The sequence below is a fragment of the Lagenorhynchus albirostris genome, chromosome 20 (assembly GCF_949774975.1).
Source record: "Lagenorhynchus albirostris chromosome 20, mLagAlb1.1, whole genome shotgun sequence".
Lineage (NCBI taxonomy): Eukaryota > Metazoa > Chordata > Mammalia > Artiodactyla > Delphinidae > Lagenorhynchus > Lagenorhynchus albirostris.
In genome coordinates, this window is record NC_083114.1 from 5,934,486 (window position 1) to 5,947,531 (window position 13,046).

General features: G+C 42.8%; 1 protein-coding gene across 1 annotated transcript in view; it reads right to left on the reverse strand.

Moving 5' to 3' along the window:
• DNAH9 (dynein axonemal heavy chain 9) overlaps positions 1-13,046 on the reverse strand; it is a 298,757-nt gene that overhangs the window by 198,778 nt on the left and 86,933 nt on the right. Inside the window, 4 exon segments of the mRNA XM_060132968.1 lie at positions 7,086-7,246; positions 7,600-7,839; positions 10,122-10,247; positions 11,405-11,557. Of these exon segments, the coding sequence (XP_059988951.1) occupies positions 7,086-7,246; positions 7,600-7,839; positions 10,122-10,247; positions 11,405-11,557 (680 nt within the window).

A 13,046-nucleotide genomic window follows, 5' to 3' on the forward strand; every position in this document is an offset into this window, starting at 1 on the left:
CAAACATATATGCAATATGTCCGGAATATACAAAGAAGTCTTAGAACTCAAAAAAGAGTACAAACAGATCAACCAAAAAATAGATAAACGATATGAACAGAAATGATGCCAAAGAAGATATATAAATGGCCAACAAGCACATGAAAATATGCTCAATAACATTATTACAGAAATGCAAATTAAAACTTAAATGAGATGCTACTTCACATCCACTAGAATGGCTACAATAAATAAGACAGATAATAATAAATGTCAAGGATGTGGAGAAATGAGAAGCCTCATACATTGCTGGTGGAGATATAAGACGATCCAGCCACTTTGGAAAATAATTTGGCAGTTTATCAAAAAGTTAAACATAAAACTGCTGTACTACCCAGCAATTTCTCCCCTAGGTATACACCCAAGAGAAATGAAAACATACATCCACGCAAAGACTTGCAAGCAAATGTTCACAGCAGCATTGTTTATAATAGCCCCAAACTGAAAATTACCTAAGATGACTATATAGACAAAATGTGTCATATCTGTAAAATGGAATATTATTCAGAAATAATAAATAACAAACTACTGACACATGTTCTATCATGGATGAACCCCAAAACATTATGCAAAATGAAACAAGTCAGACACAAGAGACCACATGTTGTATTGTTCCATTTATAAGAAATGTCCGGAATAGGCAAGTTTATACAGACAGAAAGTAGATTAGTGGTTGACCAGGGCTGGGGGTGGGAGTGAGGATCAACTACAAATGGGCATGAGGGATCTTACTGAAGGGCATAAACATGTTGCAAAATTGATTTATGGTGATGGTTACACTACTTGATAAAGTTACTAACACTTGGAATGGGCGAAATTTTTGACATAAAATAAAGCTCAATAAAGTTGTTTTAAAATATATATGCATAGGGACTTCCCTGGCAGTCCAGTGGTTAAGACTCCGTGCTTCCACTGCAGGGGGCACAGGTTCAGTCACTGGTCAGGGAACTAAGATCCTGCACGCTGTGTGGCACGGTCAAAAAAAAACCCACAAAAAACAAAACAAAACAAAAAAATATATATATATAAAGTGAAGAAACAATCTTATATAGGACCAAAAAAATTAAAAACTACATAGAGATAACAATAAGAAACACTCAAAACCTATATGAAGATACTTATAAACTTTTCTGAGAAACATAATTGAAGGTATGAACAAAGAAAAACAAATCACATATTATAAAGATGGCCTGGCCATTCTTTCAAAATTAATTTGAAGGTTTTAAGGCTCACCATTCAAAACCCTAATAATTTATATTTTAGAACTTGACAAAATGATGATAGCTCATTTGAAAGAACAGAATAACTTTTAAAAAAAAGGAAAGGAAAATGAAAATGAATGATACAGACCTTTACTATAAAAATATTACCACTCACAATAAAGTTACAATCCTTAAAGAGTATTGCATATAGATGGATTAATATACTGATGAAACAGAATAAGAATAGATACTTTGAAGCAGTTTGATAGACTCAAAACTGAATATGGTTGAGCAAACATCACAAACCAGTGAGGGAAAGGACCCATAACTCATGTGCTGGGCCTACTGACTACTTAGAAACAACAACAACAAAACATTTAATTATATGCTCCCTAACATATTTTCTATGGGTTTTCCTTTCCCAGGACTCCACACTTTGGAAAGCCATCTCTCCTCTACATGGAGTATTCCCATGGGGCTGTTAATCAAAGTATTTCCCACCTTGCCAGAAGCCGCCTGCCAATGCAGGGGACATGGGTTTGAGCCCTGGTCTGGGAAGATCCAACATGCCATGGAGCAACTAAGCCCCTGTACCACAACTACTGAGCCTGCGCTCTAGAGCCCATGAGCCGCAACTACTGAGCCCGTGAGACACAACTACTGAAGCCCGCGTACCTAGAGCCCGTGCTCCGCAACAAGAGAAGCCACTGCAATGAGAAGCCCGCGCAGCACAAGGAAGAGTAGCCCCCGCTCGCCACAACTAGAGAAAGCCCTCACAAGCAACAAAGACCCAACGCAGCCAAAAATAAATAAGTAAAATTAATTTATTAAAAAAAAGCTGTCCCACAAGGGGTGCGCCCAAGGCTCGGCCTGAGCAAAATACTCCATCTCATTGTTTGCAGTAACTGGCTCAGAGACGGGCACATGATCCAAACAGGACCAATCAGGGTCCCTTTAAGGAATTTGACATATGGTGCTGGGAAAGAGAGCGTCTCTCTTCCTCCTGGATCCGGCGTGGGCCATCTTTCCAGCCAAAGAAAAACAATGCAAGAAAGGAATCAGCTCTCAGAAGAGAGCAAAGCCATGATAAGAGAGAGACAGTAAAGCCCTGATAGCTCCCTGTTCAGGCCCGAAAGCTGGTTACACTGCAGCAAGCTGGACTCCTTCCCCAGAAGTCTGACTTAACAAGTCCTCTTTCTGTTTAAGTTAGTTTGAGTTAGTTCAAGTTAAGTTAGGCTTCTATCACTTGTAACCAAAAATGTGGGGGTTTTTTTTGTTTTTTTTTACAAAAATGTTTTGATGAAAACATTCACTTTACTCAGTAGTCAAAAAATTTACCAAAGAATTAAAAAAGGTTAAAGGAAAAAGTAAAATAACATAAACTATAATACAATACAGGTGAATATTAAACTGATCTTAAAATGGGCAGGAACTTGCTAAGTGTAAAAGTAATAAAATGAGCAATGATAATAACAACAAATTCACAGGAGAAGGAAATCTAACAGCCAATAAATACATAAAATGCTCAAGCCTGCGAGTAATTAAGAACATCAAGATCCAAATGAGATACCATTTTGACTTATAAAGTTAATAATATTTTAAACAATAATACTTAATGCTGGTAAGGATATTGTGAGATGACCACCTCATAAACTGCTAGTGACAGTGGGAATAATACCTTTTTTAAGAATAACTTGAAAGTATGTATCATCTAATTATCCTGCTTCTTGGAATCCCTCCTGGGGAAATAATGAGAAATATAGTAAAAATTTATATATAAGTGAGTTCACAGCAGCTTTATTTTTAGCAGTAAGAGCTTAGATACAACTTAAATGGCCCATAATGTGGTTATGTTACATAAACTATGGGATACTTGTAAATAGAAGATAATCCAGCTATAAGAGGTTTAGAAGAATATTTAGAGAGTATATACATGATATATTGTTACATGAGAAAGTCTATGATATTTTATGTACAGCATATGGTTGCAATTTCATTTTTTCAAAATCTACATGAGAAGGAAACAGACTGAATATTAACAACGGTTATTCCTGGTAACTTTTATTTTCTTTGTTTACAGATTACTGAGTTTTTCAAAAATAATATCAGATAAAAACTTAAAAAGAATTGCTGGATCATATGGTACTCCTATTTTTAATTCTCTGAGGAACCTCCATACTGTTTTCCATAGTGGCTGCACCAATTTACATTCCCACTAACAGTGAACTAGGGTTCCCTTTTCTCCACATCCTCACCAACATTTATTATTTGTTGTCTTTTTATGATAGTTATTCCAACAGGTGTGAAGTGATAGCTCATTGTGGTTTTTGCATTTCCCTAATGATTAGTGATGTTGAGCATCTTTTCATGTGCCTGCTGGCCATGTGTATGTCTTCTTTGGAAAAATGTCTGTTCAGGTCTCCTGCACATTTTAAAACCAGATTGTTTTTTTGATGGAGTTGTATGAGCTCTTTTATATATTTTGGATATTAAGCCCTTCTCAGACATATCATTTGTAAATATCTTCTCCCATTCAGCAGGTTGTCTTTTTGTTTTGTTGATGGTTTCCTTCACTGTGCAAAAACTTTTAAAAGAATGAGATTTTGCCATTTGCAACAATATGGATGGTCTTGGAGGGTATTATGCTTAGTGAAGTTAAGTCAAACTGAGAAAGACAAATACTGTGTTTTCACTTATATGTGTAATCCAGAAAATAAAATGAATGAATATAACAAAACAGACTCACAGATACAGAGAACAAACTAGTGGTTACCATTGGGGAGAGGACTGGAGAGAGGGATAAGATAGGGGAAGGGGATTAAGAAGTATGAACTATTATGCATAAAATAAATAAGATACAAGGATGTAATGTACAGCACAGGAAATACAACCAATATTTTATAATAACTTTAAATGGAGTATAATGTATAAAAACACTGAATCACTATCCTGTATACCCGAAACTAATATAGCACCGTAGGTCAACTATATTTCAATTAAAAAAACTTAAAAAGAAAGTGTAAGACTTTGCTAGTTGCATCCTACCCAGCAAATCACCCTCAAAGACTCTTGCATCAATTATCTCTCACCCACTTGCAGTAGTGCCTGAGAAATTAAGAGGTACTCAAAATTGATAAGCTGTTGATTAAAACAGTACTTCCAGTACGGGGCTGAAAGGGGTGTTTGTGTGCGAACGTGAGGGAAGGGGGGTAAAGGGGGAGGAAATCATCCACAGGTTAAGAAACAGGAGAATGGCTTTTGTTCAGCCTGAAAAAGTATCTATCTCCATTTAGTCCTTCAACTTAGCAGTGTGCCAAAGTCCTGTGACAATGGCTGAGCCATTGTACCTACTTATACATTCAGGTCCCATCCAGGCAGTGGGAAATTCCAAAGAAACAGGCATAATCAGTCGGACGTACTGTAATGCGGTTGTGCTTTTAATGAATGTGCAGAGGTTGTACGGATAAATTGTCCATTTGATTAATTCCTCTGGCAGGAGAGAATTAAACGTACTTAAGCTACACACTAGCAAAAGCCGAATGCTCTTTAAAATGTGATTTTCTGTGTTGAGGCCAATTTCTTTCTGGGCAAAACATTTCTTGAGATAATAATGGAAGTCAATGAGAAAATGGAATTCACCATATAAATATTCACTATGTACTACTTTGTCAGAAAAGTATCTCATGTGCAAAACAAGGTCAAGGTCTGCATAGTATTTGCCATTCTTTGCAGCAAATCTTTCTTGCAAGTTCCTATTTGCATCCTTTCATATGAGAGGTGATAAACGCCTATTTTAGAAATAATTCACTGTCAAAACTTTACCCTTTCCCTCTAGGAGGTATCTGGCATTAGAGTACTAGAGACCTCTAAACCCAAAAGAGGTAATTATCTTCTTCAACTCCTGGGCAGGTATGAAGACCCGGGGAAAAGACAGTGCTGTATTTTTTTTTTTTTTTACGGTACGCGGGCCTCTACTGTTGTGGCCTCTCCCGTTGCGGAGCACAGGCTCCGGACGCGCAGGCTCAGCGGCCACGGCTCGCGGGCCCAGCCGCTCCGCGGCATGTGGGATCTTCCCGGACCAGGGCACGAACCCACGTCCCCTGCATCGGCAGGCGGACTCTCAACAACTGCGCCACCAGGGAAGCCCCAGTGCTGTATTTTTTATCACTTGGAATGATAATGTCTGGTGTGCCTGTGGGTAGGAAGGAAATATTTGGAATGGTATGGGAAGCTGGGCACACTACTCCGAATCTCAGAAGTCATTTCCCTGCCTTTACACAAGGAGTATTTCGTGAATGCCTATTATTTGCTGGACACGGTGCTGGGTCCTGGGGCAGAGCAGTGAGCAAATCAAAGCCAATGTTTTCGTGGAACATCCAGTCACAGTGAGAGACAGACATTAACCAAGTTGCTCAAATATATAATGGCTTCATTATTCTGTTCCGAGCGATATAAATTCCAAAACTATTAGCTCCAAGTCCAAGGCAGGCAGAAAAGCTCACAGCCAAAGAGAACACTCTTCCCAAAGCCCTTCCTGTTTAGGACTGGTGTGCTGCCGAGAATCATCATAAAGACAAAGAGCACATGAGAGGGTCCCCTGTGAATGAAGCTTGAGGTGGGAAAACTTTTCCCTGAACCCACAGTGAATGAGCCCCTCCAACTGATCATGACCCAGGAAAGCCCGGGTAAAAGCCCGAGATGCCCAAAGCCCCAGAGGTGCTGCAGCCTTTACTGTTCCAGCTGCAGAGGGACCTGCATCCCTCTGAACCTACGCTGTCTGCCTTTCGTCCTCAGCTGGGACAGCGAGCAGGGTGGTGCCCAGCGAGAGCAGGAGACAGCGTAGCGGCTACTGCTGCTTCTTTGGGAGCCAAGGCACAGGTGGAGTCCTGTGTGGATCCCTCCTCTGAACCGACCTCCCCATCCTGATTCTGTCATTCTTACAATAATCAACTACCCTTCATTCATCAATGGATAATAATTCAACGTCTACTAGGTACTGGTGATAACAGCAACAAACAAGACAGACAAAGGTCCCTGAGAGCAAAAAAGTTTACATTCCAAAGGGGACTGCCGCCAATAAGCAAGAAGGCAAGTTCATTTCAGAATGTGGGAAATGTAAGGAAGAGGATAAACGGAGGGATGCATAGGGTTATTGCTGTGTGCGTGGTGTATGTTTGTAAATTTTTTTCTACATATGTCATATTTCCCTCAATAGAAGTGGAGTTTAACTTTTAGTCATCTTTGTATTCCCAGTGACTAGTTCAGGGTCTGGCATGAATTCATTTATAATGAATATGAGTGACAGAGAGTATGGTAAAAGAAATTGTGAGCTCCTGAACGGTAGGGACCTTGCTCTCATCTTTGTATTCCCAAAGTGAGAGGTGCTAAATAAATGTGCCAGTTGGTTGATAAGAAAACAGTCATAGGAATTATTTACTGAGCACTTCTTATGCCCTGAACTCCTTAACAAGCATTCCTGTTTTTTATCCTTACAAAATTCACTTCAAGTGGGAGTTACTACCTCCATTTCATGGATGAATAAACCAAGAATCATGTCAAGGTTTTCATGGTCAAACAACAGCTGGTATGTGTCACAGCTGGAATGAGAATCCAGGTGTGTAGGACTGCCTAGTCATTCCTCAAAAAGTCTGGCTCATTGATTTGCTCCGGGGTTTGTTCTGATACGGGCTCTGCCCTACACCCTTTCAGTTTTATTTTACCTCTGTTGGGTTGCGTCTGGCCCTCCCCCTGCAGCTCTGTGGGCAAGTGACACTGGGTGGTCATTGGATGGTGTGAGCCAAACAGCAGGAGGGTTCTCTGTCAGTGGCTGACTCCAGTGCTCACCTGCCTGTCAAAGGCGTGATCACCAGGCGAGGTGTATTTCCCAGGTACTCATAGGAGTATAGAAACTGAGCATCACAGATGGTGGCAAAGCAGTGTTTGGCCTCGTCATCCCAGCGATGCCGCAGCTGGGACAGCCAGAGGAAAGCCTGGGCATTGTCCACCTAGAGAGGGCATGGCAGAGGAGGTGGGTGAATCACAGGGTGCAATAGGTAGAAGGCGGTCTCGTGGCCACAGGATTCACAGGGGTCTGGATGACCTGGGTGTTGGGTGTTGTGTACCGGTCAGGAGAGCAGTATGCTGCCCGCCACAGCACAGGAAGCATGAGCCGCTCAGATGACGCTGTTTTGCTGGGGTTTTAAAGGCACGAGCAGCCACCGTGATCCTCTCCCAGTTCCCTGGCTGGTGCAGAGTTTGCAGCCCCTATGTTTTAGCCATATGTGAGCTTCTCCCTAACCTCAATATTCACGGTGTAGGTGCCCAGAAAGAGCGACACTCCTGTGAGTCTGGAACTCACCTTCTGAGCAATCATCTTGGCCACCACATCCCGGGCATGGACATCGATGGTGCATATGGTCATGACCTTCTGCCGGTCTCCCGTGGAGAGCTGGCCGATCAGCATGGTGATGAGGGTTTTGAGCTGGGCCACTTGTTTCTTGTAATAGTCCTTCATGGCATTCTCGTAGCCTTCCTCCAGCCTGGCAAATGCCATGCCCACCTCTGTGGTCCACCAGATCTGAGTGCAGGTCAGGGCCACCTATGGCACCAAGAGTCACTTAGTAAAGCCATTACCAGGACAGTCTCCCAAACCAGCCCAGTCCGCACACAGCATGGGCTGAGAATGCCATTGTGTGGGGGACGGACACCCCTTCCCTCCCTCCTCCACCAGCACTGTCTCATTGAGCATATGCCTCTAAGGCCTTGGAGGTGTGAAGTGGGCACAACACAAGTGGGGAAAGTGCTTTCTGCTCTTGAAAAACATGCCATTTGGTTGAGAACAACCGAAGGCTCATGCTGGTCAATGTCAGTGGCTTTTAGAAATTGGTACACTCATCTTTCTGCTTTTGCTCCTCAGACCTCAGCGTCCTTCCCGTGCCTGGGAGGATAACAAAGTGTTGATTGAACATCTCAACGATACTCAGTCTTTGCTCTGTTCTTCCGGAACCTCTCATGGTTGGAGTATTCTAGTTTAGTGAGCCATTGATGATCATGTGTGGCATAGTTTTTCTTGCCCGTAATACTTTCACTACATTTTTTTGTATCTCTTTAAAACTATAACTTTGAAAGGCCTACTCTTGAAGGTCAGGGCGAATTCCACTGAAATTCAACATGGTCAATATGATTTGTAGTCTTCAGAGATTCAAAATAAATAAATGAAAAAAACCGATTTAAATGCACATTTCTTTGCTGAGAAACTTAATAAGGAAAACGCATGATTTTGATTATCCATGGTGGAGATGTGGTCCCACTTGGTTCGGGAGACACTGCTCTAGATGATGTCTGTCACAATAGCAGGAGGCAACACATTCTCCTGCCACAAAACGCTGATTCAAGTAAACAAGGAATCCTGGTGGGAATTATTCCCTTTGTGAAGTAGAGAATCCCGTTGTAGTAACAAGTACCATTCCCTAATTTATTGGTTTTTGCCTTTGGATTTAGACATATTGGTTTTTGTTAAAGAAGTTCCTCCTGCTGTGTGATCTTGTTGGGATGGTTTGAACATGATGTGCCAATTATACTGTTAAAACAATACCTTTTCCTTCTGCAGCACTGGCTTATTTCTCTTCTCTGTGTACACTCGCTGTCAACATTTTCCCACCTTTTTCTCACTTCTCAACCTCCTGCAGTGTGGTCTCTTCTCTACCACTCCACTGAAATGGCCTCACCAAGTCCATGGACGTACGTTAGCCTCTTCATTTTGCTTGACCTCTTAGACGTGTGTGGTGTAACTGACCTCTTATCTGCTATCAACACTCCCGCTTTTGGTTTCCATGACTACCATTCCTTGGTGTTCCTTCCATCAGAAAAGGCTGTTTCTCATTCTGCTCTACTGGCTTCTCCTTGCCTACACAGCCTTTGAATGATGCTCAAGAGTTTGTTCCGCACCCTCATCTCAGTCTGCATATTTTCCAGGGCAATCTTATCTACTCCTCGGGCTTCAGTTACCACCAAATATCTGTAACCCCAAATAAACCAAACCAACACTAATACTAGCCATTAACAGGGGAGGGAGGAGTGGTGTATTGCAGCCAGAGTCATTAAAAATAGCCTCATTAACTCTCCTCTTTCTGTTGTTACCCTCCTGAGAGCCCGGTGAAGGATTCAGATATCCTGGAATGAGACGAGACTCCCAAGCGTGGTCCGTGAGTGCTGTCTTCCAGTTTCCTCTCCAGACCCACCTGCCACCTCTTGTTCCCTCTTCCCCTAACTCCTGCTTCCACCACACTCAGGCTTCAAACACATTGCACTCTCCCTTGCTTCTGAGCCTTTGCCTGTACTCTTACCCATGCTTCGTTGATCTTTCCCTCCATCTTTCACGTGTTTCAAACCTCAGCTTAGGCAACACATCCTCAGGAGGGTGATCCCCAGACCCCGCTAACCAGCTACAGGCTCCCAGAGGACCCTGAGCCTCCTTTATTGTCACACCAGGTCCCACTTGTAGGTGACTGACTTCCACGCCAGTCTGTAAGCCCCAGCAGGGCAGGGTTACATTGTCATGCCTCTGGCTGGTGTCTCCTGCACTCAGCAAACAGCTTGGCACACACAAAGTGGGCTGGCTCAGTGAGCTGAACTGTTTACATTTTCTCCCTACTGTAGCCAATGGAGTAAAAACGGACGACACTTAATTCTCCAAGGTAGGGGTTGGATTGCGTCACGGCTGACAGTTCCCCTGGTCCCTCCTGCTGACCCCTTCCAGACCAGCCTCTCCTGATCCTGAAGCATGAGTGAGTCTGGCAGCCCCAGGAGGCTGATGGAGGTCATCGAGGAAGTGAGCAAGCAGAGGATGGGCGCCCACAGAGGTCCTGCTTCGGAGAATACCTGAGCTGGGTAGTCAAAGAGCCACTGCTCCCTCGGCTTCTCTTCATAGGCAGTTATGCCTTCTGTCATCTCGTGCCTCACAGTGGCCTTCATGTGAGCAAGCACATGGTTCAGCCATATTTCTACCTGGAAGAAGAACTCGGGGTTAGACGCTGGGTTCCTAAGATGTGCTCAGTGATACACTTCACTCAGCCTGAGGGAGTGAAGAAAACGAGCCCAGGCACGATGGACAACCCCAAACAGCCGCCAGAAGGCACAGGGAGACAGTTCGTTTGTGTAACGCAGGACGGGGCTCAAGTAACAACAGGGGGGATATGCCCACTGGAGCCCACTGGGCGGAGGAGTAGGTTCAGGGGATGTGGGGCTGCCGCCCAGAGTTCTCATGAGGAAATCTTAATCTGGGTTGAGCTGGGTGTAAATAAGTCAGTGGATTCTCGTGACCTTGTCCACGCTGAGTATGAAGCCAAAGGCCAGGATTATATTTTCCAACTAAATGCTTTCTGGGTCTACAAAAAGAACAGCCAAGGTTTGAATCAAACCCCAAGGTCCCTTTCATAAAACTGAGAATGTGTGACTATTTTCAAGTACGAGAATTGCTTTCCAAGATACATGTGGATGAAGGTGGAACTCTGAAAAGATATTTTCTCCAGGTGTTACTCTGGACTGGATTAGAACCCCAGGGACAATGCTTTGTTGGATCATTTAGGATAGTGAACAAAGTAGCGCTTATCCTTAGCGGTGATGGTGAAAGATGGAAGGAAGTTTAAGGAGAGGATGGTCTCATGTTTTGTGTTTCTGGAATTGTACCCGGGAGATTTGGAGGTGGTAGTTTATGGAGAAGGGCAGTGGTGGGCTCTCCACAGGATAGAGCTGTGAGAGGTGTATTGTACAGAGAAGTGACCGCTCAGGAATATGGTTGATTTCAAAGGGCATGTTCTCCCGGGGAAGGTGTCAGTGTCCTACATTACCCTGTGGGGTGCTCCAGGGCTTGCCATGTTAAAGTTTCCTGGTGCTGCTAATCATTTTAAAATCCTTCTCTCTTTGACTCAGGTAATTGTTTACGTGCATTTTATTCCTCTTTGCACAGGTCTTTGGTTAAGGAAGATATATGGATATTGACATGCGTCCTTCCCAGAGAGAAGAAAGTGGGCACTGGAAGCTGCTCCAACATTGGTTCAAGTCAAGGGAACTGGCAGTCCCAGGGCACTGACAGCAATTCTGGCCCAAGGTCACAAAGGCTAATGCCTGAATGCAGACACCTGAGAGAGAAAGGCATACGTTACCTGCCCACTGCAGTCACAGGGCTCGCTGAAGGCCACATACTCTTCTTCCTTGCTGTACATGCCAAGACTGATCTTGGTAGGTTTCTCACTGGCGTCCACCTGGAACTGCATCTTGGCCATATTGTCAAAGAGTTTGGAAAGGTGTCGTTGAACCTATGAAGGAAACCATGCCAACAGAGTGGAGAGCATGTCTGGGAAGTTACTTATTAGTATTGCTTAGAGGGCTACCATGTGACAACCATGTGACAACGACTAGAGTGTTGGGTCTCATCATTCTGAGACTCAGACTCTCTGTTCTCTAGCAGTGGTTCTCAAAGTGTGGTCCTCAGACCAGCAGCAACACTTGGGAAGAAATCCTTGGAAACGCAAATTCTCCAGCCCCAGCCAGACCTACGAGTCAGAGACTCTGGGGATGGGGTCTAGGAATCAGTATTTTAATAAGCCTTCTGGGTGATCCTGATGCACTTTCAAGTTGGAGAACCACTGTCTACAGCTCAAAATGCCAACAGTGTATCCATTAGGATACACACACACACACACACACACACACACACACATATGTATGTATGTATGTATATAATTTACTTCTTTTTTCTTGTTTATTGACATATAGTTAACTTACAATATTGTATCAGTTTCAGATGTACAACATAGTGATTCCATATGTTTATGGATAATGCACCATACAAAGTTATTATAATATTACTGACTATATTCCCTGTGCTGTACATTATACCCCTGTGACTTATTTATTCTGTAACTGGTATTTTGTACCTCTTCATCCCCTTCATCTATTTCACCCATTCCCCTACCCCCTCCCTCCTCTGGCAACCACTAGTTTGTTCCTTGTATCTGTGAGTCTGTTTTTAGTTTGTTATATATTTGTTCATTTGTTTTGTTTTTTAGATTCCACATATAAATAAAAACAGATGAATGGATAAAGAAGATGTGGTATACATCTACAATGTAATATTACTCAGCCATAAAGAAGAATGAAATCTTGCTATTTGCAAGAACATGGACGGACCTGGAGGGTATACTGCCATGTGAGATAAGTCAGACAGACAAAGACAGGTACTTTAATATTTTAAAAAGTTGTCACACAGTAGGCTTCTATTTTACATGAGTCAGGTTTGTCACAAAGAAGTGATATACCCAAGAGTAGATGGCTAGTTAGTGCCTAGAATCAAGGGCTAGAACCCCAAATTTTGGGTTCCTTATATACACTCACATAAACGACCCCAATGTCCCATTAATACAACTCCCAATCTTATCTCTCCATGGAAATCTTAGCTATTACTTTTGACCACTATTTACTGCATCTCTCTTCAGAAGCACATCAAAGGCATTCTCTTTAAAGGCTTAGCCCCTTCCATTTTGCCATCCTCAAAGCTTCCCCAACTCTAGAGAGTAAAAGCCACTGATGGGACTCTGTGGTAAACTGCACAAAGGTTTTGGCAAGGTGAGATTTCTGATGTGTGAAATGCTGATTTTCGACAGTGAACTCTATGCTGGAAATGAAGTGATACATTACTCTCTTTTCACTGTTTCCAAGGAGGATTAAGAAAAGGATATATAAGATCAAGATCCATTCCATATGGAAACAGAGTCAAGGATGGACACTCGAATTAAATAAACAAAT